At 40.7% G+C, this 15,730-nt stretch overlaps 1 protein-coding gene across 7 annotated transcripts in view; it reads right to left on the reverse strand.

Moving 5' to 3' along the window:
- Positions 1–14,610, reverse strand: part of lrp1bb (low density lipoprotein receptor-related protein 1Bb) — a 257,657-nt gene extending 243,047 nt beyond the window's left edge. For all 7 annotated transcript variants that reach the window (XM_069154744.1, XM_069154740.1, XM_069154738.1 and 4 more), the window contains exon 1: positions 14,215–14,610. In XM_069154744.1, coding sequence (XP_069010845.1) covers positions 14,215–14,476 — 262 coding nt within the window. In that variant the 5' untranslated portion in view covers positions 14,477–14,610. The remainder of the gene's footprint in view (positions 1–14,214) is intronic.
- Positions 14,611–15,730: the final 1,120 nt, after the last annotated feature.

Here is a 15,730-nt window from a genome sequence, read left to right on the forward strand (position 1 = left end):
ATTTTTTTTTTCTTTCTTTCTTTTTTTATTATTATAAATACAGCAACACTAGCTTTTCCTCTGTTTCCAGTCTTTTATTAGCTAAGATAATCAACTCCTAGCTCTAGCCTCACATTTAAAAGACAGATATGAGGGCTGTCGCAATCTCTTTAACTCTTGGCGAGAGAGCAAATAAGCAAGTTCACCACCATGTCATATTGTTCCTATTATTGTCAATCTGTCATATGGTTGATACCTCCATTCTTATGGTCAGTATTGCTGCTATAAATTATTCAATTCATTGAATCAGGGCATCCATTTTGTCATCACAATTACAGTACTATTTCTATATGTCTAGGTCTAAATTATATCTGGCAAGTTCAGTTCAGGAAAAAAAAAATATTTGCCTCAAGACCTCTTTAGGGATACTGTAACCACAGAGATAAGCAACATATCCTGTGTGAAGAGTGTCTCGGCCAGACAGATGCTACAGCCTGACCTCTGATAACTTTGTCAGGGAGCTTGGCGTGATGGCAGAGAAATCGAAAAACTGGTGCCCTCCAAAAACACAGGCTGCCTACAAATGTCTCCACAGACTTCATTTCTGGATTGTGGTCACTACATCACAGACTTCAGGGAGCTGATATGCCTTGTCTTGACCGACTGTTATAAATGTTGAATCAGAGCACCGAGGTAAATATGAGTCAGACATGAAAATGTTGGTTAGCTGAACAAGACTGAGGTCAAAAGGAGAAAATCTAAAAATGAGAACTGTCATGTCACACTTGCCACAACTGACGATGACAGCAATTGAAGATGCTCTTTTTGCGAGACGGTTTATTTTTAGAATGAATTTTTTTAAGTACTGTAGTCACTTTTAAGGAGCTTCACAGAAAAGACTTGACACACCTGACAAGAAGACGTACTTGTCAACACAGTTAATAGACTGCTTTGGTGAGCTGTATCTCGGGAGAGGTCGCTCAGTTATAGAAGCTGCTTGTCAGGTAATTTCTACCTCCGCATAAGAGATTAGGAGAAGAGTCACATAGCCAATTACTGTCATTACAGTGTCTCATGACATTAATTCACACAAGACAGACCGATCTTGATTGTTGTACAATCTCCGAGGTTAATAATGGAGCAAAATGTAATTGCTCTGTGTTTGATAGAGCTAAACTCATGAGCCACGAGATGAGACACTTTAATAACAATCAGCACTAAATCAACACTCATCATATTAGCCAAATTCATCACTGGGCATAGCTTTTTGAATCATTGCTCTGAATACAATTAAAAATGTGTAAATACTTTTTTTTTTTTTTTTTTTGGAGTGTTTGTTATTTATCTGCTAATAACCAAACATAGTAATTAGGCAGGTATGTTTTGCTTTATGTTGAAAAAAAAATACTTTTTTTTTTATTTTTTTATTTCAGCATTGAACTATGAAACAGTCACTTAATTGATTGGTTGATCATCAGAAATGTCATCTTGATAAGTGATTATTTATTCAAGCAAAAAAAAAACTGATGACTCTGTATTTGAAGCTTCTCAGTTTTGAGGATTTGCTGCATTTCTGCCTCTTGCTCAGAAACTAACTATCTTTGGATTTAGGCTATTTATTTAACAAATCCTGCTCTTTGATTACAACAGTGTGGGCTACAGGAAATTCTAAACAGCAATTTTCTCTACTTTATGATATTTGTCTGGACCACCCTATCAACCAATCATTAATTAAAAGAGACAACTATATTTAGATTAATCGTTATCCTCATAGACTAGCACATGATACTGAATAATCAAAAATATTGTCATTGAACATATTCTAGTCTTTTGTAGAATTATGCCTAAAGGTGTGCATTATGCTTGCATACAATGTGTCTAGAGTTGTTTGAGCTATGCATAATTCAATGTCAAGGATCTTCGGTGCGCAAATGATGTGTGTTTGCAAGGTTGGATGAACTGTAATCGACATGTTATTTATGCCGTTCACGTTGTTCATTATCCATTCTGTTTTTGAGTTAATAAGCATGCACGTCAGAGACAAAGGTTTGCACAACAAGTTTGCACAAGGCTACAGCGTCTGCTGTGACTCCGTACAGACATCACAGATTAATATTCTGTGGTTTTGACTGAATGCAAAATTTCTTTCACTCGTGTTCAAGTTAATCAACAACCATGATTCAATACATGTTAAATATGGTTCTAGGAATTTTGAATTAGTTGGATTGCTTTTCTTTTTTTTTTTCTTTTATGCCAGAAACACACCTGTAACATGAATACAGAAAAACTACAGGAAATCATCAAGACCAAATATGGTCAAAGTTTTTTGTCTGTGTGCTTTTCACTTCTTTTCTTTTTTTTAATGATCTGCTTTCTATTGGCATTTCCAAGTTACTGAGGATGAAATGCTTCTCTAATGATCAGAAGAGATGTGTCTCATCAGAGTCAATGATTCATCAAACATCAAACTTTTTCCAAATAAAACATCAACGGTAACTGCTGTTTGTACATCAATGTGGGCTATTTCTATCTGTTACTTCAGAAGCCAGCAAACAAGCATTGAACGGCACCCATTTCAACAGCAATAACACCTATGTCACCAAACAACCCTCGTGCAATCTGTTGCTTTGAGCGAGTGCCAGTCCATAATGCCCATCAACATAAATGTCACCTCAGCATGAAAGCTTCCGTCACCTGACAGTGGCAAAACATTTCAGAGAGAATGTTGCACTTTCTCATCACAGTCTAACTTTCCTAAAATACCGTTAACAGCACTAGTCTGAATTTGTCCTCTGATTTTTATCCACTGAGGGCTGTTAAGATTTTTGGACATGGATAAGAAGAGACAAGGAGAGAGAGGGAGAGGAGACCACCCGACACACATCTACCGTATAAAACTCAAACGTTCCTCACGCTAAACACAAACCAGTCTGCAATGACTAAATTACATATAACAACAAGTCAAAGTTTAAATTATGTTCGGTCACTCTACATGCAAAAATCTAAGTTATTTCAAAAAAGCAGCACTCAGCATTACTGTTGCTGGGGTTATAAAATAATTGCGACAGGGCTGGAGAGTCAAATGCCAATCTAATATGTACAGCATGGAAGAAGTTTATTGACTGCTGTTGTTTTTCTGTCTTTTTGTCATGTCAGAATTTGGAGCATTGAGCAACATAGTCCCTTTTGTTGAGAAAAAGTATGACGCGTCCAAATTATAGACTACATTAAAAAAAAAGTGTACGTAGCTTCCAGGTCTGAAAAGTAAGGTCAATGCTGAAGCACCATAACGTGCAATATCACTGAGGGCCACTAGTGGATACATTTTTGTTTCCAGATGTCATAATGGTCTCATTTACTAAAGTCGCGCCGTTTTTTTACCAGTAAATCGCCCTAAAATTCAAAACTTATTTAGATATTTGGCATCAAAAAGCAAAATGTTGGAGGGCATCTCTTTGATTGACAGACCTGTGGTGCAATCAGGTTTCTGCTATAGTTGAGCATATTGTCCTTGGGTTACCATTCAGATCGAGTGAGATCCACCGCTCGCTCCTCCCCCAGTTCGTCCAAATATGGTCACTTCTGGTTCCTAAATAGAAAGATGGCGACTGCCGAAATGCCAAACTGGTGACTTCAAAAAGGCAGTTCACTAACCAATGGGTGACATCTTGGTTGGTTGCCGCTTGGTCCAAATGAAACAGACACATCAAATTGTCAGAGGTTTCTTCACATTAATCACTGGATACGCAAACAAAAAGAATGCATTACGTGTCCCCACTCCTCAGTGACCTAATTTACTCAAACAAAGCAGGGGTCCATTACATCTTGTCATGACCTCAGGTATTTACTCATGATGGCTGTGACAGCGAACTAATGTTTTACCAATAGTTGAATACTATCCAGCAGTGACCTTTACTTAATTACTTTCTACCAAGGGAAGTCCAGTTTACATCTTATTAATGCTCTTGCATGAACACACAGAGGGATGTATTCTGATGAAACACATATATTTATTTTGCATTGCGTGGTATTTTTCATTTGATTTTCACTTGCCTGAGGTCAAAAGTTCTTTAAAATATGTCAATCAAATATCTGAATGTGATCCTGGTTCTGTGGCTGACGGGGCCTTTCAGTGTTAAGTCTGAACAATTGTATTCTTTTTCAATTGGTTTACATTTCCTACCAATTAAAATAGGTCAAAGTCTGAAGCACAGACCCTAAATCGCTAAATTGTAGTTGTCTATGTGTTAGCCTATGGCCGAAAGGTATCTTAAACAAATTAGATATGCAGCTGCGTAGGATGAGCACAGACATTTATAATTACAAAACATTTTAAAAGCTTCTCAAGATCTCATCTAGATTAATATCTTGGAATAAATGTTATATTTTACCTATCACACGTCATTCCCATTAGATTTTAGTAAATTAACTACATAACTTTTCATGGATGTAATTTCTTTACGACGTCACTGAAACAACACACAGTACATCCTAATATTACTGCAGAGAACGTTACCTGAATTCTTTAAAAGGTTGATTTTGGGAAGGTTATCCACCACCTCTTGATGGCTGTTCATCACTGTGCTACAATTTTATTGCTTTGTTGTTGGCTTTGAGACTGAAAAGGTGATAAAGCGCTATACAAGTGCAGACCATTTACCATTTGGTTTTTTTTCAGTCAAAAGAACTACCTCCTTGAGGAAATCAGTTCCAAACTGATTGTTGGGTTTCTCATTCATATCATGTTGTATCGATGTAAAAGAAGGCAACAAAAAAAAGCAGGCAGAAAATGCTGGCAAAAAAAATATTTTAAAAAGTCCAATCAAAAAGAAAAAATGTTGGCAGTAATCTCCCATTGTTGCCGCGAAGAAGGCCACAAGAGCAATCATAGGAATGTATTCTCTAAGAGAAACATATTAAATCTTAGTAGGTCCATAGGTTGTTTTTTTTTATTATTTCTCTAGGGTTTTGTTCTTGGCAGTGACTGTTTCAGGAACAAGTGGCCCTTATCAGGCACTGAGCAGCGAGAGATACCTGTGACAGCCAACACGTTTGAGGCCCAAGTGCTTAATCTCTGATTTCTGCAACGGCGCAGTGAGGCACATCACTATAGCAAGAAGAAAGTGACTGCATGCATTTCAAACCAGCCGACACGAGGAACGGAACGAGGGGAAAAAAAACAAAAAACGTAGCATGAGCTTGAGAGCACTGCTTTAATCGCATCAAAGACTTCTACAAACAAACATGGGTGAACTGTGATTGATGGGAGCGCAGTTAATAGGACTCCCAATCTAACATTGTGTGAGAAGGGAGGGTGCCGAGGACCAGAGATCAATAGCAGCTCGGAAACATGTTAGGGAATCATACTGAATCAGATTGATGACAGCTAGTGGTGATGCATTTGGCAATCTAATTTTAACACAAAGTAACTCAGTGATATTGCTGCCATAAGACTGAACTCAATCCTCGCGGGCCAACAGTATCACAGCTGTTAAGAGTGAAGTGTGCTCTCGCTGCAGGTGTAGGTAAGGGCAGCAGTACTGTTTTATCTTTGATTTTCAATTCATGCTCTATGCCATGAAAGTGCATTAAATAATTTATCCTTAGTGGCAATCTCACTAATATTTTAGGCCCAAAAAGCTCTTTCATTGCATTTTCGAGCGTGGACGTAGACATATTCTGACTCCTGAAAAGTGATATTGAAAAGAAATCCGACTGGTAGGTGTCCTTAATGTAACCTCAAGACTCTCACCGGCTGCACGACTGATGTAGCCACTCATTGCTTTGCACAAAGGCGTGAAAGTGATGCCAATAATTTCCCTTTCTATCCTCCATCTAACTGGACCGGAGTACTGTGAGCTCTGCCAGCCACAACACAGACAGGGCACAGACATTAATTGTTGTAAAGCTTCATTTGTGTGTGTGTGTTTGTCCATGTGTTTGCATGTTATGGTGTGTGTGTGTGTGTGTGTGTGTGTGTGTGTGTGTGTGTGTGTGTGTGTGTGTGTGTGTGTGTGTGTGTGTGTGTGTGTTTGTCTTTGTTAGGCTTGTAAGCCAACCAAAAATACATAAACACTGTGTGCCTTGTGTAAATATTGTACACTAATACTGCCCTGAATCTTTAATAACGATCATTTAAAATTGTGTGTATTCATTACTGCCTATATTACAGCTCTTCAGGGCAAAGATTTGTGAGAACGACGGAAAAACAAATCTGCCAAAAGACAAAATATTGCCAGTTCTCTGGTTAACTGCATTAGCATTTTATGTTTAAATCCATAAAGGAAAATTATGGATTTTTCCAGAAGTGTACTTTACAATAAAACACCTCAGTGGTTCAATATTTCTTAATTGCTCTTTATGCCAATTTCTCTTCTAAGAAGGACACAGCGCAGCATCACCAACTGGGCTTAGGTTTGTCTGTTGAATGAGGCTTGTTGGGGGATGGATGAATCCCTCCCCTGTTCTGGTTTCCTGAGCCAAGTCTGCATGACGGGGCCCTGAGCCCTCGGCCTGTGCCAGGTGGCAGCTGGGAGAGAGAGTCCCCAGCTAGGCTTCGGCAGCCCTCTCTCTGGTCCTCTGGCCATCACCGTTGGTACTCGGGGGGCTCAACACCAGCACTTCTGACCTACAGATTGGTCAGAAGTGCTGGTGTCGACCTTTTTTTTTTTTTTTTTTCCAGAAGTTTTTTTTTTTTTTTTTCTAAATATAATTCACATCGCAGATCACATTTAATTGCAAAGTAGTGCTGCAACCCAGTAGAAGCATCCGTCTTTAGTCTGTTCATTTAAACTAATTTCCGATGTGTCTGGTTGAAACACCAGCAGCAAATGTGCTCTGCCCACACAAAGTGATGAATCTTAAAGTATTAATCAGAGAGATGCTTGTTGTTGGGGTTGGGCCATCGCAGAGCATACAAGCTCAAACATTAACCAGGGGATCTCCATATTGCCAGTTTAATATCTGAAAGTGATCGTGCCAAGAACTATAACGGCTTGTTCAAACAGCAATGAGAAAACCCTCCATGCAGGGTGAATGGCTCCCACCAGTGAGAACAAACTCTGCCACCGCACACACACCCATAAAATTACATTCTCTGTTTTTAAATTAACAGTATGCTGTAACATGTTAAATTTGACAGCTTGTGACACTAATTCATTTTCTGCATTACTGTGTCAGTTTGGAGACTTAAAGTACAAAACAATAGAAGACAGCTCCACCAAAATGATTTAGGTCAGCCAACAGCATGCGTCATCTAATCAATCAAAGAGCTCTGTCCTTTTTTTTTATTTATTTATTTATTTATTTTTTATGGACAACACACATCAGCGATAAAAAAATAATAGCCTGCCAAGTGTAAGGTTAAACTATAAAATAGTGAAGCTAATGCTCCAGTTCCCCCTCACATCTGAACAGCGCTCTACACTACCTATTCCCATGGCAACCCAACCTCTGCAGGAAAAATATATCTTCATATTTAGCTGAGGGTCGGTGGCGCATACACCACTCTTCATACATTAGTCAACCACACAAAGGTTAAATAAACTAAGAGAATGTGCAGTTCCTGTAGGCTAGTCCAGACATAATGGAGAAACCAACCGTGGAGCAGTGGCGTTGAACTGTTGATCTGTACATGTTGAGCACATAACATTATTCACCAGGTGCCTCCTCAGGGTGCTGCCTCCAGCCAGCTACTTGTTCACCCTTTCAAACTGACAGAAAGACTTTTAGTCTGAGATGGAGACACTTTACCCCCTTCGAGATACTTCAAGAAAGATGTTTGCTTCACTCAGGCCTCAAGGTTCACACCCAGCTGCACACTAACTTTAACCTTTGCTGTACAGCCAGACCATGTTAACCGCCATCCACGGGACTGTTGAATTTTGTCTTTCAGCACATGGTCTCAATCGTGCATGTGCATAGGTTTTTCTCTTTCACAAAGCACATTACATCACCCTTGCATTCCATTTTATGACGCATTCTATCTTATCCGTCACCCAGTAATGACCTCATACTCAACTCAAATTATGAGAGAAGCAGTGTATCCCACCACTGCTCTTATGAGCCCTATATAACCATTAGCATATTTGGCAATAAAGCAGTTATGTTTTCCTCCATTAATAATTTATACACTTTTTTTTTAACCAGCAACCATTTCAGTATAAGGCTGAACCCAGCTTTTCGATTCAACTCCGGCAAGATGGGATTTCTTTGAAGAAAAATGTATTGATTCATTATTCACTTTTTAAATTATGTAACATTTCGGGGAAAAATCTAATATGAAATCCCATGCCACCAACATAATTAAGTCTGCCTAGAACAGTAACCACAACAGATCATGTGGGTCAAAAATGTGGCTCCTCCTCATATTGGTAATCAATGCCTCAAGTCAATTTACACCCACTGGCGTTCACAGCCTCAGCCAATCCATTACTGATTCAATTGTAACCCATTAAGACCGTGAAAGGTGATATTAAAGGTGACACTATCAGAAATCTAACGGCTTCATTCAATAACTTTGTTCTAGGAGTCCGCCTGCTCCACCACCATACTGTACGCCATAGTAAGAGGGGTGCTTCACTGATTCCTTCTGTAGCTCGAGGCCATACTTCACCTCCGCCCTGCGATAGATGTAAGAGCTCAATGACAGCAACACTTAGCCGACATCACCAGATAGATGTGTCAGCTGTTTTAATGTATTTTCATAGCTCATAAAAGATTGAATGCCATCCTGCAAGAATGCTGTGTAAGCACTTATCTCTCACGAACCTCAGAAATCCATCCATGTCTACCACGATGTTTAAAGTACTTATGGGGTGCAAAAGAAAAACAAGCACGGAGGTTTGGTAGAAGTCCCTAATCTGCTCATGTACAAAACGAAGCTGACCTTGTCCACATGTTACGAGCTGACAGGCTGTTCTGACAACTCGTCTGGTTTTCAAGCCAAGACAAACCTGTGAGGCAATAGTCAATAAAAAGCACCTGAAGTACAGTTCGCAGGACATGGATGCCAATAACAACACTCAGCCAGTGCTCACTTCGCAAGTTTTCCTTTGCTGACTTCTACACACCCACCATGAAACACAGTGCTGACTCGGGCATCATCTCCTATTTAAGACCACACTCCCCCTTCATCCAGTCCTCTGCGTTCACTTTATTTTCTCTTTCTAACCCAGTTTAAACTGGAATCTACATGTGGTTTCTCCAATCACTGGGTGAAGACAGACTAGCCGGGTGAGTGTGAGCCACTTTCCGTCTTAAGGATCCCCCTGTTGCTGAGGTGGACACTTTTGCTGCCGTGTCAGAACAGGATGTGGACAGAAAATTGAGTTGCAACGGAGGTCTCGCAGCTGGCGGCCTCATTTTTTGTAAATGGCCTCCAGAAAAACACATAAAACAGCTATGAAAACAGAATTCAGTCCAACCTCTGAAGGTCAACTGTTGGTCTCCACCAAACAGTTATATGCTATAAACACCAACTCAGTGCAGGGCAAATGTCTTTGAAAGACCCGTGAACTGTCCGAGAGAGAGGGAGAGAGAGGTTGGTTTAGAGGGGCTAGAGGCAAGACATTTAAATAAACTCTATTTTGTTGCAGTTTATCATGTCCAGCTGCAATTCCGTGACTAATTTCCTGATTCCAAGCTTTGAATTAAATGAGTAAGCATACAATAGTGACATTAAGTCGAGTGAAGATTTGTGTCACAGTTGCTGTCTCAACCATTTGTTTTCACTTTTTCCACCCTCTGCCTCCTGCCACAGTCATTCCTCCCATCAGATGCCCTCAGACGGTCCCTCCTGGTTCCCGTCAACTGACTCCCACACCCACCTCACTTATTTTTAATTCTCCCATTAGTCCCAGTGTACATATGCCATCTTGCCTTATTTTTTATGTCAGATCGCCATGTGTCATTTTTGGTTTCTTAAGTTGTTCAGCTCTTGCCATCTGACAGCTGTTTGTTCCTGTTTTTGCTGCCTGTCCGCCTACCTTTAAGCCTGAATTTCCCCCATTAGTTGATAAAAGCATCACATTGTTCATGCCTGCTTGGTTTCTGTCTCCACTCGAGTCCTCCTCCGTCCTCTCATTGTGCAAGATGTGCCAATTAATTTAACTACGCAGTGCTAAGGTAGCAAAAGTATAGATTGTGTTGGTATATTACAGCTGACTGCCCGTTTGGTCTGTAGGGTAGGTTTTTGGGTGATGTCTGGAAGGGCTAATCAGCCTCCCACACTGATCACAGATGAGTTTTTGAGTAGGAGCAGATTCCTGTGTGGTTCCTGATCAGTTTTTGTGGCTGAGTGAAAGACCGCTGCATCGCAGATGCTGTGAGGTTCAAAGTGTTCCTTTTGTGACGAGGCAACACCAAGAATTGTGTTCTAGAGGAGCTTTCTCCCGGTATGATAAGTTGATGAGAGAGTTTCAACGACAACTAAAGCCAGTCTAAACGCTTACATTGACATTCATTGCCTTTTCTATTGGACAAGCTTGCCATAAACAATCTTTGGCAGATGCTCCTCTGGCATCCCCGACCATGTGCCCTGACCATCTTGATTGTGCTTTCATTAAAGCGGCACTACTACACGGCATTTCTTTCTGCTTCAGCACTTCAAAGTTCAGAACTTTGTATTTGCATTTGAAGCATATGATGCTGCCGATGAGGCATCTCCGGCAGATAAAGTGAAAGTAGTTCAGCCTTTTCAAATGGCAACTATAAATGGTCCAAGTCTCACATGCATACAAAAGATATGAGGTGACTACAGCTTTTTACACTTTCAGCTTCGTCTATATTCGTATGCCGTTTCTGTCGACCCCTCCATCTGCCAAAAGCATGTGCTTGCCTTGGCAATTGCTTTCATACAGGCAGTCTAGCTTTGATGATTCCATGGAATTAGGACAGTCCTTGATACAAGACACCGTCATGATCCAGGAAAGGGGAAGGTGTTTAAAATTCCTCTTTTGCCAAAGAAATATTTATTAACAAAATGATCATTACTATGTAGTGGAAGCAGTAGAAGTCATATTCATAGTCGCAGTAGTACCTGGTTGTCATGCTGAGCCAAACATCAGCCCATTCAATGTTGGATTACTATTATATCCCTGTCTATAAAAACATATAAAAACATATGTAAAACATTTGCTTGAGCATACCGTGTGTGTTTATATACTCCTGAAAAATATGTACTGTATTTATATGCAAAATATGAAAAAGTACACTACATTGCAGAGGAAAGAAACAATGCGACAGCCTAACGTTTATCCTGATAAATATAGTATTTCATAAAGGACTTACAGGAGATACATGCTCAAAATTGAAGCAGTACAGACTTAGATATCCTGACTTCTGATCCCTAGTATGGGTCAAACTCTAAAAACACTGGATCCTAGAGCTGCCGTAATGCAGCTCGAGGCTATCAGTTAAAAAATGCAAGTCCCAAACACACATAAAGTCAAGCCTGATGCTCACCGCACTTTTTTTTTCAGCAGTTAGAAAACTTTGCCAGGTCGACAGAGGACATTACTGTACACAACTTTTCCTCGGGTTGAATAGTACTCTTGTTGATGAGTAGACTCTTTGTAAAGTCCAAGTGCCTCTTTATACATTTCATAAGTAAATAGCCAATTAAATAACTGCACATAATTTATTTAAAAAAAAAAAAATCTCTTTGTTCAGTGTTTTTCAATAAAAATGAACAATAATAGAGCAACAGCAGAAATGAAGTGCTAAACAACCAGACTGCAATAGGGCACTCTAAGATCTATATTTATTGGATACATTTAACATAATCATCTGTACTTGATTCATAATCTATGACCCTAAATGTGTCCAGTTTTGGTTTAGTTCGCATTATATGTAGTTGTGAGTATTGTTGACTGATCCCAACATGTATTTCTACCACTATCTTAACAGACCTTTTACATTTTGTAAAACCTACAGAAACCTTTTACACTAATCGTTACTACATACTGCACATAAACACTGAATGACGTCTTCCTCATCTTGACTCGTGTGCTGCCCTTTGCACACACAGGCACTTATACGTACACTTCTGCGATACTATCTCACCATCTCACTTAATTAGCTCCGAAAGACAGTCTTCCCTGCATAAGTGTACGGACCTATCTGTGTCTTCCACAGTACTATCAATTTTTAAATAGGGTGTACATTACAAACAACCTTGAGCTGTTTGCGCTTGATGATGCTTATCTGGTGCTCACGTCACTGCATTAAATCAAGGGTATTTAGCTTTTTTTCAAATATATAAAAAAAACAGGGAGTGTTGTGTTGTATCATTCTGTCAGATCAGCAGTGTACTGCCACATTGGCCTGGCCATGTCAGCTTCCTCAATGTTAGATGGACACAAGTGATAAGGAGAGGAAAAAACACATGTGGAAGCATTTCAGACAGAAAACACCATTCAAAGAATGTGCTCTGGAAATGCTTCTAATTCATACCGGGAAAACCATGGGCTCACTACTTGGCATTCAATGTAACTACGCTGCTACCACACAGCAAATTAATTTCAAACTAATTAGGCTAACAACCAGCTTTGGTGTTGAAAGAAATAAGAAATGCTATTATCATTACCGTCCATTTAGACACAGCTACAAGAGCTTTCATTTATCCTCGGTGCAAATGGAGCCAGACAGCAGGCAGAGATGCAGCCAGGTCCCAACTTTACTTTCAGATTTATGTGTGTGTGTGTGTGTGTGTGTGTGTGTGTGTGTGTGTGTGTGTGTGTGTGTGTGTGTGTATGTGTGTGTGTGTGTGTGTTCAAGAAACACTGATAAAACCCATTGCCTTTCTCCAACCCCCCACAGAGTAGGGCATTCTCAGGGAGTTCAAGAAACAAATCCATCTTTTCATTTCATGCTCAGAAAGAGGTTAACTGTGTTTTCCTTGCCCACTGTGATTGCAAGGTAATTTCTAAGTCCTTGTTGTGTTGGAGGTAGTTTTGGGGAGAGGGAGTTGGGGGGAGGGGGGTCGCCTGGTGACATTTGAGATGGTCTCCCTACAAGCAGAGCAGCCTTGACACTTACTGCTCTGTTGGAGAATGAATAAGTGTGCGACCATGACCTCAAGGCTACAAAATAATGGAGGTACATGCATTATCTTTAACAAAAGTACTGATTTATACTTCTTAAAGGAATGCTTCATGTGACTGCAATTACTTTGAAACCCTCAGCCTGCATCTATGCACATTGCCCATAAATATACCTGTCTATTGGAGTTCTGAAAAAGAAAAGTTGATTTATAAACAGACGGATAACTACTTAAAAATGCACATCATAGTTAAATAGAATACTGACTGCTCCTCTTTTTGGGAAGCAGATTCAAAATATTGCATCCATGATGGTTTCAATTAGTGGCTGTCTATGAATGTACCCTGGCTGAAGATGCAATCAAAAATGTGTTTGAACTCTATTCTGCAAATAATAGAGACTAACAGGAGCCTAATAGATAAAGCGAGTTCGCTTGGCATCTCAGCGATCCTTAGAGCCCTTCTGACTTCCCAAACTGATACTGTTGATTGTGAAAAGCCTGTCGGATAGCTCTCCGCTTAGACACAGACAGAGCACGCTGTAATTACATGACAGAAACCAAATTCAATATGCTGCTCAAGAATGATTTCCCCGACACGAGGACAGGTGGCACACCGACACGGTGGAGCTGACCACACACGCAACCAGTCCTACTACACTCGCGTCCTCAAGCGACGTTACGACGATCCCACGGCAGAGATACGGTACGGGCAACAGCTCGGAGAGAGACGGAAAATAGCCTCGCTAGACTTTGGCACGGGGTTATTTTCACCTGCTGCATTGTAGCGCTGCTACGCACCTGCAGTCAAGAGCCACCGAGTCTACCCTGCGTCCTCAAGAATGTTCCTGAAAATGCAAAAGCTGCGCTAAATGCACATTCAATGAGCTTCAATACAGGTAGTATTATCATTCGAGGTTTTACGGTTATAATGTGACATTTTATCATCCTGAATTGCAAGAAATAAAGAGATGCTGACTTCCAATGAGACATGCACCGGACAGCGAAGAACGCCGAGCGAACGATGACCAACTATGTATCGTTCGTAAATGATTCCTTTGAAATCACAGAGGTATAGCTATCCGTCAGCTGCACAGCATCTGACACCAGTAACAACATGAGACTGATTTATAAAACGGCCCGTGGTGCCAAGTTTGATCGGACTGCGCATTCCCGACGGCCCGGTTCTCCCTTACCTTTCTCCTCGTCCGAGACTGCCGAGGGCTCGGCGCACGGAAATAATCCCGAGAATAGCGCTAGAAAGGCGAGTAGAAAAAACTCCGACATGTTTTCGGAGAGCGGGCTATCAAGAGCCACGGTGCTTCTCCTGGTGCTCCCGGTCCGGGTCCAGTCTCCCCCCTCCACCAGCACCCGGTTGTCGAGCGCCGTTATTCGGTGATGTCCAGCGGAACCAGTGCGCAGAATAGTGCAGCGCTTCCCCCGGCTCCCCCGGCACATGCACACACCGCCGCCGCTCTTCACAGCGAACAGACGCACCGGAGACGGCAGGAGAGATGAGAGTCAGAGGCAAAGGGGGGACAGAGGGACCGAGGGAAGGCGGGGTGGGAGTGCAGGAAGATAAAGAATGAGTACGTTTCCTGTCTTTTCTCAATGATTAAATGCCGTCAAGGTGGCGCAGCTCGCCTGAAATTAATCTAATTGGTTAGCTGTACAGTCATGGAGAGGGTGTCAGTCTGAGGTTCAGGGATGCAGATGGGGTCCTCAAAAAGGAAGTAAAAGTCAGGGAATGTACGACAATGACTAATCTCAGCTCCACCATTGTTCCCGGTACAGTCAAATATAGTAGACTTCTACAACAACAAAAAAAACCTTTTCCTGCAGAATTAGCCTGTCGTGTGTATAAAATAGTCTCTGAAGTGTGCAAATGGACACGACTCAACTACTTGTTAAGAGTTACTTCAAGGAAATACCTTAAACTGTAACCCATCACAACACAGACCACTGCCGTCAGGTATCATAGATCGAAAAGTAGTAACACCTGACTACATCAAAATATCTCAAGGCAGCGGTACAAAACTATGAAGCTACAGTAAAGCACCAGCAAGTCATGAGAGGACTTAACAGCCATCCTGAAAGGTTACTGTTATACATTAAACATAAAGACGTGAGAACTCGGCAGGCTTATTCACTTATGTTTCTGTCTTTGTATGCTTGAGGTTTTTTTTGACTGGAGAAAAGAAAATAGGTCCAGTACTTAAATGTACCTTGAAAGCCTTCTGACTGAATGGATGTAAATTACCTAGCTGAACCTCCATTTGGTCTGACATTTTCTCCTTTGTTCTGCTCTATTCTGGCATGCCCTGCTATTTTCACTGAAGATGTCTGGTCTTCCTCTCTGACATTATATTATAAAAATGTTGCAGCAACTACATCAGCACATAATTATATGTATGTGCAGAATGTCTCTTAAATATTAAACCGACTTTTAAATTAAAAAGACTCACCAGCTTTTAATAATGATAAAAAGCAGGAAAACTGCACCGACAAAGAGGAATAGTGGACCCTCAGCAATGCTGGAAGGAGCCGAGGATTGTTTCTTCAACAATTCAACAACACAAAAACAATCACATGACAATCCAAACTATTCAATAATTCAATCGTTAAATTGTTTTTAATTTATTCCTGAGCCTTGATGTTAATACTGGTAAACTGTTTTGTGATTTTATCCACCTTGCTACTGACGGTCTGCCG

The sequence above is a fragment of the Embiotoca jacksoni genome, unplaced genomic scaffold (assembly GCF_022577435.1).
Source record: "Embiotoca jacksoni isolate LCO1_2020_lvr unplaced genomic scaffold, fEmbJac1.0.p SCAF_2, whole genome shotgun sequence".
Lineage (NCBI taxonomy): Eukaryota > Metazoa > Chordata > Actinopteri > Embiotocidae > Embiotoca > Embiotoca jacksoni.